At 37.6% G+C, this 24359-nt stretch overlaps 1 protein-coding gene and 1 pseudogene across 2 annotated transcripts in view; one reads left to right on the top strand and one right to left on the bottom strand.

Moving 5' to 3' along the window:
- Window positions 1-21028, bottom strand: part of KCNT2 (potassium sodium-activated channel subfamily T member 2) — a 373439-nt gene extending 352411 nt beyond the window's left edge. For both annotated transcript variants that reach the window (XM_032606842.1, XM_032606832.1), the window contains exon 1: window positions 20850-21028. In XM_032606842.1, coding sequence (XP_032462733.1) covers window positions 20850-20944 — 95 coding nt within the window. In that variant the 5' untranslated portion in view covers window positions 20945-21028. The remainder of the gene's footprint in view (window positions 1-20849) is intronic.
- On the top strand, window positions 2586-3178 carry LOC116740850 (annotated as a pseudogene).
- Window positions 21029-24359: the final 3331 nt, after the last annotated feature.

Genomic DNA, 24359 nt, shown 5'->3' on the forward strand with positions numbered 1-24359 from the left:
GCAGCCGCATAGCCCAGGGAGATCAGCTCGGTGCTCTGTGACCACCTAGAGGTGTGGGATAGGGAGGGTGGGAGGGAGGGAGATGCAAGAGGGAAGAGATATGGGGACATATGTATATGTATAACTGATTCACTTTGTTATAAAGCAGAAACTGACATGCCATTGTAAAGCAATTATACTCCAATAAAGATGTTAAAAAAAAAAAAGATTGAAATTAGAACACTCCCTAACACCATACACAAAAATAAACTCAAAATGGGTTAGAGACCTGAATGTAAGACTGGACAGTGTACAACTCTTAGAGGAAAACATAGGAAGAACACTCTTTGACATAAATCACAGCAAGATCTTTTTTGATCCACCTCCCAGAGTGATGGAAATTAAAACAAAAATAAACAAATGGGACCTAATGAAACTTAAGAGCTTTTGCAAAGCAAAGGAAACTACAAACAAGACAAAAAGACAACCCTCAGAATGGGAGAAAATATTTGCAAACGAATCAGTGGACAAAGAATTAATCTCCAAAATATATAAACAGCTCATGCAGCTCAATATCAAGAAAACAAACAACCCAATCCAAAAATGGTCCAAAGACCTAAATAGACATTTCTCCAAAGAAGATATACAGATGGCCAAGAAGAACATGAAAAGCTGCTCAGCATCATTAATTATTAGAGAAATGCAAATCAAAACTACAATGAGGTATCACCTAACACCAGTTAGAATGGGCATCATCAGAAAATCTACAAACAACAAATGCGGGAGAGGGTGTGGAGAAAAGGGAACCTCCTTGCACTGTTGGTGTGAATGTAAACTGATACAGCCACTATGCAGAACAATATGGAGGTTCCTTAAAAAACTAAAACTAGAATTACCATATGACCCAGCAATCACACTACTGGGCATATACCCAGAGAAAACCGTAATTCATAAAGGCACATGCACCCCAATGTTCACTGCAGCACTGTTTACAATAGCCAGTTCATGGAAGCAACCTAAATGCCCATCAACAGATGAATGGATAAAGAAGTGATACATATATACAATGGAATATTACTCAGCCATAAAAAGGAACGAAATTGGGTCACTGTAGAGATGTGATGGATCTAGAGACTGTCATACAGAGTGAAGTAAGTCAGAAAGAGAAAAACAAATATCGTATATTAACGCATCTATGTGGAACCTAGAAAAATGGTATAGATGAACCACTTTGCAGGACAGAAATAGAGACACAGATGTAGAGAACTAATGTATGGACACCAAGGTGGGAAAGTGGCGGGGTAGGGGTGGTGGAGTGATGAATTGGGAGGTTGGGATAGACATATATACACTAATACGTATAAAAGGGATAACTAATAAGAACCTGCTGTATAAAAAATAAATTAAATTAATAAAACAAAAAAAACCTATCTTCTCTGGTAAAACTCCATTCATGTAAACAACATCCATTAAAGTCACTACAAATAAAATAAACAATATGTATACACAGATATGCAAATAGTCAAAGTATTTTATGTATTCTTTGAACAATTTTAATGTACCAACTATATTAAAAAATGTTATAAAAAATACTATTTAGCATGGTATCTGCAGTCCAGAAATTATTGGGACTAAAGATCAAAGTTTGATTTTTTAAATAAAAGAATAAAATTATTTGAATGATTTATTATCAACTGAGTTTTCTAATAAGTTTAAACATAATAGTTTGCCTCGTTTTTCTGTTCTAAAACTAAAACTAGCTATCACTGGGGTGTCTACACAATCCAAAGACAACCTCTCTGAAAACAGCCACATCTTCTCAATCTAAGAAGTTGCCCCTCCCTTATAAAAGTATGAATAGGTATGTTTGTGACATTTATTATATTCATTGACACATTATATTTCGCTATCACTGCATATCCCTGATATTCTTGGATCTCTATGGGTGTTTTGAAAATATCTAACTTTCCCTTTTATTCATTGTGTCAGTTATTGAATCGATAGCCTATCATATTCATGTCATTTCATTAAAAGAAGGCTTTAGGCATATAAATAGTTAAATCAATTTTTACTAAGCATTACCTAGGATGTGCTCCTACAAACCTTCTAAAAGACATTTTTTAAATAAAAGAAATGGGCTTCCTCTGGCTTTCCTCATTCCTATACCAGAGAAAACATTTTTGTAGCCACTGTTGTTTTAAAAACAGCATGGCCCGCTAGACTTTGGGAAATCACCAAAATGTTAAAGAAGATATTAAAAGGAATAAGGCTAAGTGCACTACTACTTTTCAAGCATTATCTGATCAGTTATGGTCCCTCCTTCTCATAATTCATCTTAAATATGCCAGATCAGCAAAATTATAAAAGGAACTATATAAAAATTCCACACCTGTCATACGTGATCAAGAGATGCCTGCTACTGCCAGACCCCAGATTTATTAATGAGCAGAACATATTATAATTGTCAGATGACTTGTTACAAGAAAGAGATAAAGTGCTGTAGTCACTGGGATGCAGGCCAGGTTTTAGAAGATGTCCCTGTCCCCCTTCTCCCCCCATATCCTTGCTGTAGATCTGAAATGAACTAAGGCCGCGAACTCCTCATCATGTCAAGGCTAAGCCAGGCCACTCAGGCCCTCAGGAAGCCCGAGGTCAGCGGCATGATCCGGACCATCGGCCCGGGCCCCCGCCAGGCCCCGTCCTGGGTCAGCAAGGCGTTTCTGTCAACCAGTTCTCTAAGGAGTTCAACGAGAAGACCAAGGACATCAAAGAAGGCGTTTCTCTGCCTACCAAGATTTTTGTGAAGCCTGACAGGGCATTTGAAATCAAAATTGGCCAACCCACTGTTTCCTACTTCCTGAAGGCAGCTTCTGGGATTGAGAAGGGGGCCCCACACACAGGGAAAGAAGTGGCAGGCCTGGTGCCACTGAAGCACGTGTAGGAGATCGCCGGCGTCAAAGCTCAGGATAACGCCTTTGCCCTGCAGGACGTGCCCCATCCTCTGTTGTCCACTCCATCATTGGGTCTGCCCGTTCCCTGGGCATTTGTGTGGTGAAGGACCTCCGTTCTGAAGAGCTGGCAGCTTTCCAGAAGGAGCGAGCCCTGTTCCTGGCTGCTCAGAAAGAGGCAGATTTGGCAGCCCAGGCAGAAGCTGCCAAGAAGTGACCCCTGTCCCCCACCCTCCAGGATTTTGAAGGGGGCCAGTTGGGAAGGCGGGGCCAGCGGGGAGGAAGGCAGGTCACATCAACCTGACCTCTCCCTGGCAGAGTTCAGCCCACCTGTTTCCCCATAACCTGGCAGGACCTTCAGTCTCTCCACTGCTCTTCCAGATAACGTAGGATGTGCTTTTTCAGGTAAAGAATGACTTTTCAGTGAGGGGGGTTGGTGTGGCTGGTCTACATTAAAATTTTAGATAAAACAAACTTCCTGCTTCTAAATTGATATTTTGAGTAATAACACCTGGCAGTAAGGAAGCATTCACCTCAGCTACACCTCATTTATCTGTATTATATAGAGATATAGATATAGATCTATCTATCCATATATCTGTATGCCCTTCCTTATTATCTACTATCAGCACCAAAAATACCAAAACTTCCTCAACACCTATATGATTAAATGTTGATTCTGTGAAAAGAAGCTTTGCACTCTCAAGACCTGTTAACTACCATCACATAGGGATGATTTACAGTGGCTCACAATTTTCCAAAGGGTCCAGTTACAACTTAGTGCAGTGTTTATAACATTATAATTGTTTTGTTTGTTTTGTTTTGTTCTTTTGGCCGCACTGCGCAGCATGCAGTATCTTAGCTCGGGACCAGGGATCAAACCCGTGTCCCCTGTAGTGGAAGTGCAGAGTCTTAACCCTGGACCGCCAGGGAAGTGCTTATAACGTTATAATTTTCATAAGGGAACTTAAGAACCTTCCCATATTGGACCATTCTGTTTATCAAGAGAAGACTTAGGATACCTGCTGAGATTACGATTTCCTCTGAGAACTGCTCAGAAATGAAGGCAAACAATCAAACAGTTAAAGAATTACACTTAGGGCTTCCCTGGTGGTGCAGTGGTTGAGAGTCTGCCTGACGATGCAGGGGACACGGGTTCGTGCCCCGGTCCGGGAAGATCCCACACGCCGCGGAGCGGCTGGGCCTGTGAGCCATGGCTGCTGAGCCGGCGCGTCCGGAGCCTGTGCTCTGCAACGGGAGAGGCCACAACAGTGAGAGGCCCACGTACCGCAAAAAAAAAAAAGAATTACACTTAGAGTTAGAATTACACTTAGAATTGGAATTATGGGTTCCCTACCCCAATAGCCATATCACTTGCCTAACCTCCATCCCTCCTCACCCACCCACCAACACACACATACATTTTTTTTTTTCTCCCATAAACAAACCTGATTTTTGCACACCTTGAAGTGGCACAGTTCTTCAGAGGAGGCTGAGTCCGCCTCCAGCCCCCGAGGTCTCATTGCTGTGGCCATGGTTTGGTTTGGGCACAGCACAAAGCAACTCCAGCCAACAGCACATGAGAGCATATCTGTCAGGATGCCTCTGGCAACGCTTTTCTCACTTTAAAGAAGGACTTAATACAAGGACAATTCTTTTCTCTACCTCTTGACTTTGTCACTGGAACCAGAGGAGCCATTCAGGGACCAAGGGGACAAGCTCCAGGACACAGAGATAAGAGTAACACATGTCAATGGAAGCCATGGAGAAAACAGATACATCCTGGAGTCTAAAGTCAACCCTGAAACTATAGTAGTTCCAGACATCTTGTTTTATTGAGTGTATCTTAGCTGGGTTTTTTAGGATTTGCCACTGAGAGAATAGACACTTTCTGTTATTGTGTCAGGCATTTAAATTCTCTTTAGTTGAAGAAATAGACTCAGACATAGAAAACAAACCTATGGTGGGGGAGGGATAAATTAAGAGGTTGGGATTAATATATACACACTACTATATATAAAATATGTAACCAACAAGGACCTACTATAGCACAGGGAACTCTACTTAATATCTTGTAATAACCTATAATGGAAGAGAATCTGAAAAAGAATAGATATATACATATGTATAACTGAATGTAACTGAATGTATAACTGAATTTCTATGCTGTACACATGAAACTAACATGATATAGTAAATGAACTATACTTCAATAAAAAAATAGAAGAAAAAATAAAAATAAATTATCTTTAGTTGAGTTTCTGCCTATAAAATGCAACATGAGATTGGTTTACCTTTCCATACATGTTGTGAAGAATACAAAACCAATAAATTTTAAAAGGATTAAATACAATATAATAGCTGTTTTATGTATTAATGCACATAATATTGTCACATAATTCTTTTTCCCCTGTGCTAGCTCCACAATTTGCTCATACTTATTTTTATGTAGTATGCTATATAATAATTGCTTGTTTATTTGTCCTTCTCTCCTTTCTAAGATATATGAAGGTGGGAACACCTTATTCTTTGTTTTCAGAGGCTTAGCACAGACCACAATTCATGGTCAGGTCTTAACTGTCCCTTGTTGAATTGAATTCAATTTTATCAATAATGAAAATGAATATGTTAAAGAGTACCTTCCTTGGATGTTTTGCAAGGCATAATTAGATACTAGAGATTTTGCTACCTAGTATTTATAACCCCAGTGAATAATATCAAGTTGCATTGCACAAACATGACAAACACTAACCCAAATTTATCCTCTTTTCATATTTCCTCTCATTTCACAACATTGATATTCTTCACCCCAATCCATTTTCACATTTGTTAATGACACTTCCAAAGTATTTTATTGAATTTTTTTTTGGGGGGGCATTTTCACTATCACTGCTCTACCTCTTTTATCCCATTAAACTAGCTTAATGAATTTCCTACTCCTCCAGTAGTTTCTAAAGCTACAATTTTAATCACGCAACTTCCTTATTCAAAACCTTTCAACAATTCCCCACAGTCTACAGAAAAAAAAAAAAAAAAAAATCACACTCTTCAACTTGGCAATATAAGTTCTCCTACAGTCTTCCCCCAAACTACTGATATCCATTATTGATCCACAAGTATCTTATACTATGTCCAATCTAGTCTACTTACTGCATCTTTTCCTAGAACATGCCCCATGGAAGACCCACCATACCTTTGGGCTAGCCATAACTACTTTATGTCTAATACATGAATCCTAATATATAAAATTTACTTTCTAAAACTCTCCAAGAAGCTCTTTCTAATACTCCCATAATACTGTCCGTTGTACCATGTTCTACTTTATGGGAGTTATTTTGCGTGTCTTATATCTCCCACACAATATAAGCTCACGGATGGTATGAGCGTGGGACTGTATCATTCAAGTACCTCACATACATCATCCTAACTCATATGGTAGCAGGCATAAGTTCAATGTGAACACAATTTGAGATGCACAGAGGAACTTCCCCTCACTTTATTATACGGGTTTACTAAAAGGAGACATTACTTGGAATATGTAGTAGGAGTTACAGAATCAGCAAGTCAGAGCAACTTTATAATGAACATTTTAACTAGTCTTTTTTCTAAAAACACATTTAATTATATATTTCTGTAAGTGACTAGAGTATGTTTCTCTCCTACCTGCCATGTGGTAAAGAGATGTATTATAAGCTTCTTTCTGATACTGAAGAGGAGAATGAAGTGAAATCAAAAGTGTTCATTCCATTGGACAAAAACAGCAGGTAAAGATCTGACTCGGTAAATAGAATAATAATTGGAATATACACGTTTTGGAAGAATGCGCCTCCTTCTATTCAAAGACTTGGAACATGTTTAGATAACTGTCACTGATATATTTCACACAGTTTTTATTCCTCTAGAAAATCATTCTATTCACACTAACACTGCAAAATTTAACATACTCAACTACTATAAGCACCGTTCCTCAATAAAAAAAAAAAACCCTGTTTTTTACAGTATTTAAGACCAAAAGAATTCCTTCTGTTCATCCCAATTATATAAGTATTACTACCACTACCTATCTGATCTTTTCAACACCTCCACAAGTCTCTTGGACAATGGCACTGCTGGCTGTCAAGCAGACTGATGGCTTTCACTGAGCAGCCCTATATGTAAAATTCAGAATTCACTTTAACAGTCATTTGAACTGTCACTGTATGAATTATGGACTGAAGCACATTCTGCTTTGCCATTTCAAAAGGAAAGCTTCTTGTGAATATTAAACTAGAAGTGGGAATGGCATTTCCAAGTCAAATGATTTAAACTACATACCTGGGTTTAGAAGGAGCCTTAAAAAACTATTTTGTTTCCATGGAGAAAAACATCTCAAATTCAAAGACCTTGTACTTTTATTATAATAATGTATGTATGTATGTATGTGGTGCACATATATATTCATAGCTGTGACTTTTTTTTCTTTTAAAAATATCTTCCTTATATTACAGAATTAAAATTCTTGGAACCTTTGTGTAAACCACATGTGTTAAATAATATAGGAAGATCCAAAATGAATTGAAGACATGACTTTTTCCCTAGAAAGTTATATGTTATACCTGAAATAACATGTCAGTAATTATAAAACAACATCATGATATGTAAAATATATTGAATAGCCTGAGTGATTTCAAAGATTTCATTAGTAACTCTGGTTCTGTGTTTGATTTGGGGTCCAATCATGAAGCAGGGGGATGACGTGAACGGGAAGAGATGCCAGGAAGCCTCAGAACGTGGTGTGATACCAGCAAAGGCAATGAAGTGGATATCAGCATGGGAGGTGGGGAGTGATTTCTGTGAGTAACTACAATGACTAAATTTCAAAAAGCAGTTTAGGAAAAATTAATGAAGATATTATGTGCTCATAGACTGGAAGAATTAATATTGTTAAAATGTCCATACTACCCAAGGTAATCTAGAGATTCAATGCAATCCCTATCAAGATTCCAATGGTTTTTTTTCACAGAAATAGAACAAACAACCCTAAAATGTATAGGGAATCATAAAAGACCCCAAATAGGCAAAGCAATCTTGAGAAATAAGAACAAAGCTGGAGGCAACATGCTCTCTGATGCCAAACTATATTACAAAGCTATAGTAATCAAAGCAGTAAGGTATTAGTATAAAAACAAACACTAGATCGATGGAACAGAATAGGGAACCCAAAAATAAACCCATGCATATATGTTCAATTAGTTTACAACAAAGGAGGCAAGAATATACAATTAGGGCAAGGACGGTCTCTTCAATAAATGGTGTTGGGAAAATTAGGCAGCCACGTTGAAAAGAATGAAACTGGACAACGATATTACACCATGCAAAAAATTAACTCAAAGTGGATTAAAGACTTAAACGTAAGACCTGAAACTCCTAGAAGAAACCATAGGCAGTAAGGTCTTGACATAGGCCTTGGTGATCATTTTGAATCTGACACCAAAAGCAAAAGCAACAAAAGCAAAACTAAACAAGTGGGACTACATCAAACTAAAAAGCTACACAGGAAAGGAAACCATCAACAAACTCAAAAGGCTGCCTACCAAATAGGAGAAAATGTTTGCAACTGATAAATCTCATAAGGGGCTGATATCCAAAATATATAAAGAATTCATACAACTCAATAGCAAAAAAACAAGCAATCTGATTTTTAAAATGGGCAGAAAATCTGAATAGACCTTTTTTTTTTTTTGCGGTATGCGGGCCTCTCACTGTTGTGGCCTCTCCCATTGTGGAGCACAGGCTCCAGACGCGCAGGCTCAGCGGCCATGGCTCATGGGCCCAGCCGCTCCGCGGCATGTGGGATCTTCCCGGACCAGGGCACGAACCCATGTCCCCTGCATCGGCAGGCGGACTCTCAACCACTGCGCCACCAGGGAAGCCCTGAATAGACATTTTTTTCAAAAAGACATAGACGGCCAAAAGGCCAAGGAAAAATGCTTAGCATCATTAATCATCAGGAAAAAGTTAAAACCACAGTGAGTGGGGTGGTGGTCGTGGTGGTGGGATGAATTGGGAGATGGGATTGACATGTATACACTAATATGTATAAAACAGATAACTAATAAGGACCTGCTGTATAAAAAATAAAATAAAATTCAAAAAAAAAATCAAACCACAGTGAGATATCACTTCACACCTGTCAGAATGGCTATTATCAAAATAACAAATAACAACTGTTGGAGAGGTTTTGAAGAAAAGGGAACCCTCGTGCACTGCTGATGGGAATGTAAATTGGTGCAGTCCCATGGAAAAGCACTATGAAATTCTTCCAAAAATTAAAAATAGAACTATGATATGATCTTGTGGGCACTTCCACTTGTGGGTATTTATCTGAAAACAAGAAAACACTAACTCAAAGGATATATGCAACCCTATGTTCATAGCAATATTATTTATAATAGCCAAGATATAGAAACAACCTAGGAGTCCCCTGATGGATGAATGAAGAAAGTGCAACAAATACATATGTGTGTGTGTGTGTGTATATACATATATATTTCAGCTAAAAAAAAAAAAATGAAATCTTGCCATTTGTTACAAATGGTGTTGGGAAAATTGGGGAGCCACACTGAAAAGAATGAAAATGGACAACGATATTACACCATGCAAAAAGTTAACTCAAAGTGGATTAAAGACTTAAATATAAGACCTAAAACTATAAAACTCCTAGAAGAAAACATAGGCGGTAAGGTCCTTGACATAGGCTTTGGTGATCATTTTGAATCTGACACCAAAATGGTGTCAGATGGACCTTGAGGGCATTCTGCTAAGTGAAATAAGTCAGACAAAGAAAGACAAATAAAATATGATCTCTCTTTCATGTGGAATCTAAAAAAATAATAAGTTTTTTAAAAAAGAAAAAGCTCATAGATACAAAGAATAGATTGGTGGTTGCAGAGGGTGGGAGAGGGAGTAGGAGAAATGGGTGAATTGTTTGTTTTAGTTTAAATAAATTGATTTATTTAAAAGAAAAAACTGGGCCTGCAGTTTGAAGACATTGAAAATGTGTTTTCAGGAAAACAAAATTAATGGAGGAGTCAGTTAATGAAGAACATTGAATACTGGGCTGAGCATTTTAAATTTTACATAATAAGCATCAGTGACATGAATATTATGTTAAAATTATGTTAAGAAGATTCTGATGAAAAATGCTTAAGTTGAATGAGACTTGAGCTGGCCATGGAGATTATTGGAGGTGGGGTGCAAAGAACAGGCTTGGAACAATGAAGCATGCTAGCAAGAGCTATATTAATTTAAATAAGAAGGAATGAAATGTTACCGATAAAGAATAGATGGAGATCAAGAACTAACTAAAAAAGCAAGCTGAAAAATAATACAAAACTATGGTGAGTTTTGAAATGCAGAATTCTGGAGGATTATAATGATATTGGTGATGGTGGATAAACTGAAAAAATATTCTAGTTTGAGGTTATTTGTATCAATTAATTAGCAACCAGAAGTCTGCTATAAAAACTATATGCTGAATATATATCTCTATGTATATGAAGATATATAGGGCTATATAAATAACTAAATTCAGGATATTTACAAAGTCTTTATATAATGTTAAATTGTATGATATTTACTTTAGGTATTTGTGGGAAAATAAATGAATTAATCTAACCTTTGTGAGGAGGTGAGAATAACTACAATTCAGTCTTGTGTTTTGGTTAGAATCTTCGTAGATTCTCCATGAAGTGAGTCATCCTACCTACTGTTGAGTACATTTATACTTCCGGTTCACAACGAAGAATATAACCCTAAACTCTTTGCATTCTTAATTATTAATCAAAGCCATCTATATAAAAAAAGTTTTTAAGGAAGATTACATGACAGACTCAGTAACCTCAGGAGTTTCTCTTTTTTTTTTTTTTTTGTCCTAAACTATGTATCTGAAATACATGTATGTGTGTCCTGTAGATCTACTTTAAGTGAATAATTCTTTCTAGTTATATCAGCACCTGACAGTGAGATGTCACAAAAGTCTTATGAAATTTGCTCTTCTTTTATGACAGGAAAGTGGGTGAGGATATTGTACACTAACCAAGACCCACGGTACCAATGTCCTTTCAATTTGAACACCAAGAAAAGCTGTATTTCTCCTGAACTGCTGGTTTATTTCTCATCTTATGTGACCAATCACGTCTTTGCTCTAACTCTGTGGTCCATCTCTGGTAACTACATAGGAACTCATGGAATTCATATCATGTACCAACTTTACACCTGATTCATTTTTGTCCCCTTATTATATTTTTCTTCAGCTGTTTTTTTTTCTATTTACGTTATTGCACATAGTTATGTGAACCACTGCAAATCTTTTTTGGAACAGGTGAAACATACTAATAGGTACACCTATACATTAAGGCCTCCATCAAGTAATTTGACATTACCACATTTAGATGTCATAACATCTCTGCAAGAGGATTTTCATGATCACCAGCACAATTATTGAGAAAAATGAATTTCAGGTGGGTACAAATACCTTAGGGAGTAGAAGTATAAGTAGAAAACCCCAAAGTTCTACTGAGAAACATAAAAAAAAAACCTAGCCATAGCAAAAGAAAGGTAATTGTTGTGAATTGTTGTGACTCCTGGGATATCAATTACCTTTAGCCTATTTCTACTACAAATAAATAAATATTTAAATAAACAAAATCTCTGCTTTGTTTGTTTCACTAATTTCCTATTTCAATCCACTCTCTTTAGACTGTCAAAAGAACAATGCTCTATATGGAGAAAGGAAAAATTATTTTCTCCCAGAAAATATTACCAACTTCAAAAATTCCATAACTTTCCTCGAGTTACTCATTGTGATGCTAACTTAAAGGGATGCAGATGCTATGTGATTCTTTTACCTTCCAAAGCATTCACAGTTCTTTGTGTTTTGTTCCTTCTGTTATTTCATAGCATTAAATCATATCTGTTTAGTTGTAAACATAGGGGTAGGCATAATAATTAGATTCTGGTTCTAGCTCTTAGGATTATGTAATTTGGAACAAGTCATGAATTTCTGTACCTCAGGACATTCATCCTGTAAGAAGGAAAGGATACCAGATTCCTCAGAGCTGGTGGGAAGATTCAATGAAATAATAGATGGGACATGCTTAGAACAATGTGTGGCGTTCTATACCTTCTTCAATATCATCACCTATTTTCACTTCATCTTCTGTATTTTCAGTAAAGAGGTGGAATAGCACAGGAACTCTTGTGGAGAGATAGGCAAGAAATAGAAACATCATACAAAAGCTTCCATCTACAATTTGCCAGTGTCATCATCCCATGGTGTGGTCGTGACTAAAGTCATTGCCATCACTCCTGACTGGAACTTGTGCAGCTTACTAATCACCAGATCCGATTCCTAGGGGATGGAGTGGTATTTCAATTTTTGACAGACCTGACACAGCAGGCTGTCCATTATTAAACCACACATCTGGTCCCTCTTGTTAATAACTGGTTGTTTGCAAAATGTGGACAACCTGCAAGTCTTCCCACAGGGAGTTAAATGAGGTTGACATGTGTTAATCCACTTTTATCCCTATTCACACAGTGACTTACAAGATGGGCTAAGTGTGCCCCTGTAATAATTCATCATTCTGTTTCTGTGCAAGGTTCACTGCAAGACAGCCAAGAACAAGGTGTCCTTTAGTCCTTAGATTCACTGGTTTTTGGCTTTGTGTGCAAAGTCCATTTCTTGCACATACATATAGTGTGAAAAGTAGAAATAATACAACTCTGAGTTTAAGAAAGGCGCACACGGAGGGAAATGATTCTCACTCTTTAAAGCCGTGGCATAATTGCAGTAGTGCTGAGAAGACTAAAGCACAGTCCAAAGAGAGGCCCGGTTACGAGTCTGAACAGGAAAGGGGTCCAAGAGTTGAGACTTCCTGTCAGGCAACAGTGCCCTACAGACCAGCCAAGCTTGGCAGCCTGGGTTTCTGTTTCTACTTCCCTTCACTGCTTCTATTTGTCAAAAAAATGTGATCAATCCAAGACAAAATCGGGGAGAGAAATCTCACTGTCCCCGGTCTCCCTTTTCCGCGGATCCTCTTCTCAGTTTCCGCAGGAGTATTTCCCCCCTACTCCATTCAGGTGACTAGGACTTTCCAGCCTCTACCGAATCCCTTTCCCAACTCCAAACCCATCCCCACTTCCCAGCCAAAGAGGACAGGTAAATCTAATACCACTGGAGCACTCAGCTTACACAAATGATTTACTTTTCTGAGTATGTGCAGTGGTTCTTCCTTCCCTTGAAATTATACTACATCTCAGATTCTCCTCAAGAGAATCTAGTTCTGATTATTGAGGAATCAAGGTCAGATATTTTGAATTCACTCTTCTGCTTCCAGATGATCAGATATGAAGGACCCAATGCCATTCTTACAGCGCTTTCTTGCCTTCACAACACCTGGGTTTTTATTTATCTTCTGCAACCACATATATGGTCACTCTTGCACATGAGAGATATGCAATCAAATATCACAGTGGCTCAGGGTCATGCAATGCCCAGACACTGTAACAAATTATGAGGCCAAACATACACGAACAAAGATTTGGGTTGGAGCGATGGAGGAACCTAAGGAACCATAGCCTATGCTCTGTAATACATGAGTGTATAACAAAACAACAGTGACATAATACAGAATATTAGAAAAGTTATCAATATTAATGATTGTTTTAGGCGAAATAAAACTAAATAATGTGATTTGGCTGGCAAAGTAAAGCTCATGATTGCAAAATGTGGCAAATTTAGTGCTCTCTTTGGCAGCACATATACTAAAATGTGGCAAATTTCTTCATTTCTACGTTAATTAGAATCAAAGTACAATAATCATTATAAATGTGTATTAGGTATAAATATTTAATATGGATTATATTAAATGTTTGACAGATTAACAATGTTCTATATTTTATTGAATTGCAAGGGTAAAATATCTATGCTCAGTCTTTATAATTTGTTCATAAAGTTTGGTCATTTGCTTACAACTTTAAAAACCTTACGTACCACCACCATGACTACCAAAAAGAAGTTTCTGGCTCAGCTTAACTTTATCCACTCTACTTGGGCGGTACACTCAGTATGAAAGGGGACTCTCGCCCACCATCCGCTTCACTCACATCCTAGTTTTTACAACTCCACACAGCCAGTTTGAATCTGTACTGAGGTTGAGATTTTCTCAGTGCTACAGATGCACCTTTTTCTTTTTACTCTGTTCTCCAAGTAGTTTTCTCTTAAATTGCAACTTGATTGCTGTCTAATGATTAAGATACTTGTGAAAAAAAAAAAAAAAATCATGACCTATTAAAAAATATCCCATATCCAGTCAAAAATTGTCAAAGAGTAAAAGTAATTGTCCTTCTGGATTATTACCTATTGTTTTGATTACTTTTACAGAGAAATTTTAAATTAGCAACTTAAGACTCAGGAAAAGCATTAGTTTAAAGACATCTTGATTGAAGGTATTAAATACAGCTCAGAAAAGGCCACCCTTATTACATTTCAAACTATAAATATACAAAGCTACTGGTTAAATTTCACTGTAAAAATTATTTCTTCTTGTTTCATTTTCTAAAGGCAACTTAGACAAGCATGGCACATAAGTAAGACAACGTTGGCAATACATAAATACACTAATAAAAACAGATGAACCATCAATGACAAAATGATATATAAACATATAAACGATAAACAAGAGCATGATTTTTTTTGCTTTTTTTTGGGGGGGGGGGTATAGTTGTTTTACAATGTTGTGTTAGTTTCTACTGTCCAGCAAAGTGAAGTAGAGTTCCCTGTGTTATACAGCAGGTTCTCACTACTTACCTATTTTATACATATTAGTGCATATATGTATAATCTCCCAATTCATCCTCCCCCACTTTCCCCCCTTGGTGTCCATACGTTTGGTCTCTACATCTGTGTCTCTATTTCTGCCTTGCAAACCGGTTCATCTGTACCATTTTTCTAGATTCCACATATATGGGTTAATATACGATATTTGTTTTTCTCTTTTTGACTTACTTCACTTTGTATGACAGTCTCTAGGTCCACCCACATCTCTACAAGAGCATGATTTGAAAAAGCCAATAAAAGTATCGCATTCACTATTAACCTAGCTACAGGTACACGTGATGACTAAAGATATTGTTAATTTTTATTTTGTACCAATAATGAAGACCAAAATAAACTTTCATTTGTATTACTTCTCTTACTACCTTTCAAATCTATTTTTGAAGAAGTTGAATTACATTACTAACAGAGAAGGAAAAAAGTATGTTAATTCTGATAAAACAATAAGTTAGCTGAAATCATTTTCTTGGTCATCCATCTGGATTTATGTCTTTCTACCCATCCTCTAGACTAACTTGAAGCTGAAGCTGTTTAGTAGAAAGTTTAATCTCCTTAAAATGTCACATACTTTATGTGGAAAATGAAATTGCTACATTCCAACTTCCTTCACCCAAGATTTATTATACATAGAGGTATCTTGAGAAAAGTGTAATACCCACAGAAGAGGTATTACAAATAAGTAACCATATACAAAAAGTGGATATATAAGAGTGGTTAAATGGAATCAAACTTTAAATTCCAATAAATTTGAAAAGCCATATTTCAATTTTATTAATAAGAGTAGGTAAAAAGAAAAAATCATATGTTTTTATATAAAATATGAATGTCTGAATTATTGGTAACTATTGAAAAATAATAATTATTACACTATCTTTTTCTCTGCATTTTATATATTTTATATATATATATATATATATATATATGTAAAGTCAATTTTTGCACCATTACTTACTTCAGCAGTAGGTAATTTTTTATTGCCTTATTCAAGGTGATTTCTCTTAATATAATAGTGCTAAAAGACACCGGATAGTCTGGGTTTTCTGATAATAAATGCTTAAATCATTTTTATAGATATTGTATATGCATAGTTGGTTCCACTATATAATTAAACAGTAAAAATAACATTTCATTCTTTTTAATAACACTTAAAATATTTTAAAAGAATATTTACTGACCTGAACATAAAAACTTAGAATAAGAACTTTATATTAAATGGCTACTTTTCAAAATAATATATAATTTAATAAGAAAGATAAAATTGGTAACACATAAATGTGCCAGATGCCAATCCAAAACCCATTTTCCCAATTCAATTTGATTATATAAAGTCATATCGCATATTTTCATTGTATGATATCTAAACTTACACATACTCCAAAAGCTATCCAACATTCTCCCCATTTTATAAATACTTCTTAAACTATTAATCGATTGAACTGTACCCTTTGTTCAATTTCTTTTATGTTTTCAATTACTACAATGCATTAGGTGACTTGCTTGCACTACTTTTAAATTCCACCTACAAAATATGAAAGATATACTTAAAATTACTGGAGTTGCAACACCTGACCAAATAGCTGAAAACTAGAATAATGTTAATTAAATAAATGGCCTACTCCGATATGACTGCAAATGAAAATTGTCCATTAACAGTAATTTATCCACAGCTGTGATAATTTATCCACATCAAGTACATTGTGTTCCAAACTTTAAAATTACTGAGTCATGATGAAGGATGAGAAGGGCTTGTCCTAACTGCCTAAAGGCATTTAAAACCTGAAATTTACCAATCTTTAACTGTAAGAGAATATTCTAAATTTTTATTGCTTTATGAATCTTAGAAACATTAAAATAGAAAAAAGAAGTATTTTAACACTACAACAATTTTACATATTACAGAATGGCTCCCATATAAGATCAGTTAAATTCTGTCTCTACTCATATTGGTTTCAATCATAGAGTAACTTTGATGATATTAAGTATTCTAAATATTAAATTCAAAGTATATTAAGATTTTGAGCCATCTCTAATATAGTGATTTTAGCTACTGTATTTTCAAGCCAACACTGACTATCCTACCTACAAATGCTGGATGCTCTTCTTGACAGTCTTAAAACAGAAATTCTGCAAGGATATCATCATAACATAAGCAATACTTTCAACATTCTGGGGGAAAATTCACCTCTAATTATATCTGTGAACACCTCCTGATCAAGCCCTGTTTCATATTCTTTCTTACATTTTTCCCAAAGCCTAACTTAGTGAGTCCCTCAGATGTAGCATGTATTCAAACATTAGCTGATTGGATAAATGACCATTAAAGAAATATTATACAAACCATTTAAATTAGATTTTTGTGTTCTATTCAGGAGGCCAAAAAAGTAAACACGCATTATATATACAACAGACATCCCTAAGGCATAAGCAGTGTTGTCATTTAGCAACTCTCAAACTTAGTCATGGCCTCCCAGAACTAATGTTATTCCTGTGCTAAATTATCTTCACTGCTCTAACTCTTTTCCCTTCCGTGCTACTTAGAACAGGATACCAGAATGCAAATAAGGGAGAGGTAATTATGTAAGGACGCACTGACCTATATGTTACATAGTCATTCCATATATTTCACATAGAATACAGATCTATCACATATACATTATACATATACATACATATTGCATGTATTTTAAGCGTGTGTCTGTTTCCCTACCAAAAGGTGGTACAACATAAACGCAAGTGAATTATCCAAGGCTAGCTCACAGACAATCTACGGTGTGGAGTACACACTTCCTGTATCCTGATAGACCCACCAATATTCCCTCTGTAACAATACCCCTTCACACATCAGTGATATGCCTCACTCATTTTCACATGCCAGTCCAACATATCCTACTAAGATTGAATTTAAGATTCTTAAAATGAAGGGCAGGGTAGAAAGTGTCTACTTTCCTATCATCTAATTCCCCCATCATTTCTAGGATGTGACTCTAGATGGGGAAGGTACCCAGCATGATCCAGATTCCCCCAGAAGAAGACCTTGAGTTAAGGATCAAAGCCTAAATAGCGTATTTGAGAAATGATACAGAAAATACCAGTTAGGGAGAGGGGGAAGGAAGCCAATAAACTCGCAATACCGAGCCAGTTATCACCGTGAGCCAACTAGAGCTGAGTCCCATTGGACACAGTGTAGAGAACATGCTCCAGAATGGTCCCAACCAAGGAACTAGGAGGCTAAGGTATTTGTCTAACAAATCCGTATTTACTCAGTGGCCTTGCTCTCCAAGAGACCCTGGTGTGCACCTGAGGCCAGGAGAAAACAAACAAAAAACCTCAGACAGGCAGAGGGTGTTCATAGAAAATATTCAGAGAACATGGGCAGAGCACTGGATGCATCTGTTGTTAGAAACTGTCTACTTATTCCTGTATGAAAGACTGCTTCCTCCTCGACTCTGCAGGAATTGAGTCCACAAGATAACTGAGCAGAATAAAATTGCTATTCAGCCTTAATTGCAAAGAGGAATTTGTGACAATACTAAAGACAAAAGAGATGACTTTACTTATTTCATATTAATTTAAGATTCTGAAGAAAATTTTAAAAGTTGCAAACTTCGAGTCGTAGGTGAAGAAGGGAACTAACATTAAGAGCACCTCACCTATGCTAGATGCTATAAAATTATTCTTATAAATTCAAATTTAATTAAGTGGAGGGAACTTCGGAGCTTCTTAAGTAATTTCAGTCACAAAGTCATCTTTACACTTGTAAGATATATCACCAACACAAGTATTTAATTTCCCAGAAACTGAGTTTCCTAGTCCTTAAAATAATTACCTACAATTCAGGGACTATGTGAGGATCGACTGAGATAACACATATCATAAGTTAACATATACATGTGTTTATATATATATATATATATATATAAATATGTTACCCACACACATACATATAAGCATATAACATATAGCATAGTTAACATATAGCACTCACCAAGTACTTAGTACCAACTAAGTGTTAGTTTTTCAGAAATATCTTACAGAAATAAGATTACTGAATTTCATAATGGCTGAATGACTTGCCCAAGTCATTTCTTCACTCAGGTAGTGAAGAAATAAGCATAGGATTGAAACCTGGGTCCCTATTAATCAAAGGCTCTTGTCTTCGAAGATGGACAACTAATAGAACCAAAACTAAGTTTTCACGGAGCCACAAAATTACCTTTAAAGTGGACCCACGTTTGGTTCAGTAACAGTACCTCATCCTAACAGTACGTATGGCCTAATTTTAAAGCTAAAGTTGGTCTAGCATAAACTTTCATTATAATACGTATTTTAAATAAACGTGCAAAACTTTTTTTAACACAGCAACGACTCATTTAGGAAGCAGTCAACTAACCAAAATTCTTAATTCCTGAAATATAACTGCAGCACCCCTAGAAAAGTGAAGGCAACCACATGAACAATTAGCATCTTGGATACGATGCTAAAAAAACAAACAAACAGTGCTACCACCACCAAGTCCAAAATATGTACTTCATGTGCTCAGCCCAACTCACACTTTTCCAATGAGGATTTCTATTCTACACGATGATCCTGACCTCCTGAAGTAACAAATACAGATCCAATTACTATGAACACCTCACTGTACTTGATGAGCCATTGAGCTAAGTTAATATAGTTTATCTAAATGTCAATTAGCATTGAAATGTTTAAATATTCTTTTCTTCATCTTCAGTCAACCAGAGCACCTTACATTCCAAGCATCCTCGTAAACTGGTATTTGTTCTTTAATTTTTTTACCAATATATACGTTTTTGCCTAAAAAGAAGAGATTGAACTGAAATATTATCCTCTACAAAACATCCATACCCCTTTAAATTACTAACATGAGACCAAAGAAGTAGTCCACAGTTGATGCTCAAGATAAAATCCCCTGTGTGTAGGGTAGGGGTTGGTCTTGAGAGCTGAGATGGGAAGGAAAAGAAGGAAGGTATTTCCCAGTGGTTGAACAAGAAGATTCTGAATGGGACCAATAATGGATATTTTATGCAATTAAAATAGAACATCAATACCAAACTGAACTTTAAGGAAACATTTCAATTGAGTTGAAAGACTACTTAGTATACACATATTATTTTTAAACAAGGAAATGTGTCATGTGATACCTAAATGACTATTCTGGAAAATACTAAATTCGATGAAACATAAACTGTGCTTTTTAAATAATAATAAGACATAGCAAGAGGAATTCCAGAAGTTTAACTAGGCAAAACAGTGATGCTATAGATAAAACACATAAGCAATATTTTGCTAATAATAATATTTTAGCTTTGAGACTTAGTTTTAATTTTGTGACATATACACTATTTAGGTTAAGTACGTTATTTATGAAAAGGTTGGATCATACTATACGAACACCATTATTAGTAATAGTCACAGTTACCCGTTCAAAGTGAGTATTTTCCACTGCCAACGCTGTCATTTTCACTAACTACCTGTTACATATTTAAACCAATTGTCTACCTGCGTCTTCAAATGTTTAAAAAGCATAAAATTCCCAGTGGCAGGTGCCCTTACACCTAATCAAGACAAGACTGACACGGAGTAAGTAAACAGGTGGGTGCAGGTGATTTTAAGTTTCTAACGTGCTTTTTCAATCAACTTGGATGCATTTTCGAATTTGGTTAACAACACCTAAGAAAAAAAAATGAAAATTGACTGGCACTGATATTGCGTGCCATTTGGATGTAATTGTACCTCTCACGCCAGCCTCATACACACCCTAAGAAAGCACAGATAGACAAAAGAATAAGCACAAATAAATGCAACAAATACATTGCAGGGATCATAAAGTGAAAAGGCAAAGAGTTCCTTGCCTACAGCAATTGCTCTAGAGAGTCAAAATGGAGAGACACGTCAAAGAGTCCCTTTTCCTCCCTCCCCCAGCCTCTGGCTCCTTTCCCTCCTCTCCCTCCTTTTCCCCTTCCAGCCTTCCCATCCCTCCCTTTTCCAGCTGCATCTACGGAACCACACTGCAGCACACCACTCACCTGTCGTCGTTCTGCCATCCTTGGTCCCCTAGCAGCAAATCCCGAAACCTGTACCTGGGAGGCAGAGGGGGCACTTCGCTCTCCAAATCAACCATCCTTCCTCAAAGAGTGGGAAACGTAAAACAACGAATGGAGGAGAGGAGGACAAGAGAAAGAAAATATTGCGGAGTAGAGGGCGAGGACTAACGAAATGCGGGAGATGGGCTGGAGCAGGGGAAGGGGCCTGGGATGGGGGAGGGGGGTCTGCTCCCAGCCGGAAGCTGAGGCTGAAAGGGGCCGGCTCCTCTCTCCTGAGGGTGTGATGGGGATGATGCAAACCCAGCCCAAGAGCAAAAGTCTGGCTCTGACAAGAACCAGCGCTGCCAAGGAACCGCCCCCAGGATCGGCGCCGCCTCTGGTCCCCAGGACTCGGGGGAGGCGGGAATGCAAAAGTTACTTCGCCCGAAAGAAAAAAGAGAAAAAACGCGCGGTGCCTAGAAAGAGGGGAGAGGGGTGGGCGTGCGCTCAGCGTTAGGGTGAAGCACTTTCCCTCACGGCGGGCGGCGAGAGCCTCCTCAGAGGACAGCTCCGGGTAGCAGGTCCCCTCAGGCGGACGCCCCGCACGGCCGCGCAGGCGCCGGGGGTCCCGGGGTTGGAGTCCCCGCGCGGCGGACGGGCTCTCCCCGTGGGCGGGGCCGCCGTGGAGGCCCCGCCAATGAGACGCCCCTCATTAGCATGACGGTGACGGCGGTGCCTGGGGAAGACCAATGGGGGCGAGCCTAATTAGCGGGTTCCAGGGCTCCAGCCCCCTCTCTGGAGGAGGGGGACACGCGCGCGTGGAGTGTCCCCAGGTCCCCCAGCTCCTTCTCCTTGGCCGTCTCCAGCCAGGTAGGCGGGGTAGAAATGGCACGTTCCGGGAGAGGGAATCCCCGCTCCCAGCCCCAGGAAAGTCTTAGTCTTTTTTCTCACTGGCTGAAAGCAAGGGAGGTGTTTCCCTGTTCCTGGAAGAGAATGAAGGGCCACTTTAGGCCGCTGCAGAGAAACGATTAATGCAAGGAGGATGACATACTAGGAAATGAGCGCTGCTGCTACTCGTGGTGCTGTGGGCTTCCAAGTGGCCTTCACCTTGCCAGGTGTGCTCTTGTTAGTGGCCCACGCGGTCAGAGGAAGGATGAAACACACAGCCTGTTTTTGAGTATGGACCGCAGCTTATGGGAACCTGCTGTGTATACAAGCCCTAGTCCTATTTGCCTATAGTGTTGTTACACCAAGAACCGACTCCCGATTCCGTCAGGGTACGTACAGACACCAAATATTTCCCCCTCTGAGAGACTCGGGCCTGAGGATACAAGACTGTATCACGGCCCGTGCCCTCAGGATCTCATCGTTTTCTTGCAGGAACAAGCTTATAAATGAAGTGATACAATATGAGACACAGTAATCAAGCAACATATAAAGAGTTTTGGAAATACCTGTGAGATAACACACTTTTTCATGCAGGGAAGGGTCAAGACATAGAAAGTGAACTAAGTCTTCTATGCTAGTTTGCAACTTACTCGAGGGATGGGAAGAAAGCAATGGAGTGAGGAAAGAGAAGCCTATGAGTAGAGGCAAAGGGATATTTTTAAATGTTTGGTTTATTTGGGAGACAGTGATTCATCTGGTATGATTAAATTCTCAGTGAGGTCATGTAGTGGAGGGCTTAATACAGAACGTTAGAAATTCAAGAAGAAATCAGCAAAAAGGTAATAGCAGATAAAATAGAATGAGTACCTACCTAAATCTGAAGAGTCAGTGGAAATAGATGTCTCTGTCGTCCAGATCCAACCCATTCTTCCAGACCCTTCTCAAGTGACATCTCCTCTATTAGATTTCCTGATGCGTCCAGCTGGTTAAAATGCCTTCTTCCTTTGAACCCTTCATACCCTCTGTGAGTATTTTGCTTGTAGGGCTTATTATATTATGGCCTGCTGTGCATTTTTCTACATCTTATCCCCCTTCCTGTGGCTTATCTCTCTAGGACAGTGCATTCAAAATGAGTAAAATCTTAACAATGTTGAGATGCATTAAAAGCTTTTAAAGATAGTAAATTAATCTTTTTTCACATTTGCTTTAGCTCCAAAGTTATGTATTTATGTTTTTTTGCATAAACTTTTGTCATCCCTTTGCCAAATGAGAAAGTTATATCACTACATTGTTAGTTGGGGAGAGATGGGGCCGGAAGAGAGAGAGAGAATATCTGTTTTATATTTTGGACCTTATCATCTGCTATAAAGATAGCTCTGTGAAGTTTACATTTTTTTAATGTTCCAGGCTAATATTTATATTTTTATTTATATTATTATAGTCTGCCTTTACATATTTGGCAGGAATCTGAAATATTTATGTATCAGTAACAGACTCAGAAGTAAGGCACTAAAAACAGGAAAAAAATAGCTGTTGAGTGTTAGACTCCTGCAATGCTAGAGATTAGAGAGTAAAGCAATAGCGTTTGACTTAAAAGAAAGTTGTGCTATGCAGCAGCTTCCCACTAGCTATTTTACATTCGGTAGTGTATATATGTCGATGCTACTCACACTTTGCCCCAGCTTCCCCCTCCCCCCACGTCCTCAAGTCCATTTTCTATGTCTACCTCATTATTCCTGTCCTGCCCCTAAGTTCATCAGTACCTTTTTTTCTTTTTTTAGATTCTATATATATGTGTTAGCATACGATATTTGTTTTTCTCTTTCTGACTTACTTCACTCTGTATGACAGACTCTAGGTCCATCCACCTCACTACAAATAACTCAATTTCATTTCTTTTTATGGCTGAGTAATATTCCATTGTATATCTGTGCCACATCTTTATCCATTCATCTGTCAATGGACACTTAGGTTGCTTCCATGTCCTGGCTATTGTAAATAGTGCTGCAATGAACACTGGGGTACATGACTCTTTTTGAACTAGGGTTTTCTCAGGCTATATGCCGCTAGTGCAGTATTGTGAAGCAGTTATACTCCAATAAATATATATTTAAAAAAGAAAAGAAAGCTCTGCACCTTATTTTGGTGTGACTTTTATGGCAGTCTTAATTATTTGGCTTCCAAGTGCCCAGAAAACATTTTAAGAGGGAGCAAGTACCTCAGAAAGAAAGAAAAAAAAATAGAATAAGTAAAAACTTGCTCAGCTAGTAGTGTCATAGCCCAGCTGTTAAGGATACAAAGGGTACAAAGGACCGTACTGTGTCAAAGCAGGTGGAGACCACTATGTGCCTTAAAATTGTCACAGTGAAGAATCTTATCTTTCTAAGTTTAAGAAAATAAAAAGAATAATGCAATCTAACAAATACTATCCTGACATTCTTAAAATATAGCAATATTTGGACATTGAAACTTAAATTTAGAATTGGAAGATCCTTTGCTCTCCATTCTATTTTTTTGCCAGTTTTCTGAAGGCAGACTTTTCATTTTTTGTCATTAATTTTGACTGTTAGCTCTCCCACCTGTCTTTCTATACTTTTTTCTCTTTTTTGTCATGTCAGTTCCTGC

The sequence above is a fragment of the Phocoena sinus genome, chromosome 1, assembly GCF_008692025.1.
Source record: "Phocoena sinus isolate mPhoSin1 chromosome 1, mPhoSin1.pri, whole genome shotgun sequence".
Taxonomy (NCBI): domain Eukaryota; kingdom Metazoa; phylum Chordata; class Mammalia; order Artiodactyla; family Phocoenidae; genus Phocoena; species Phocoena sinus.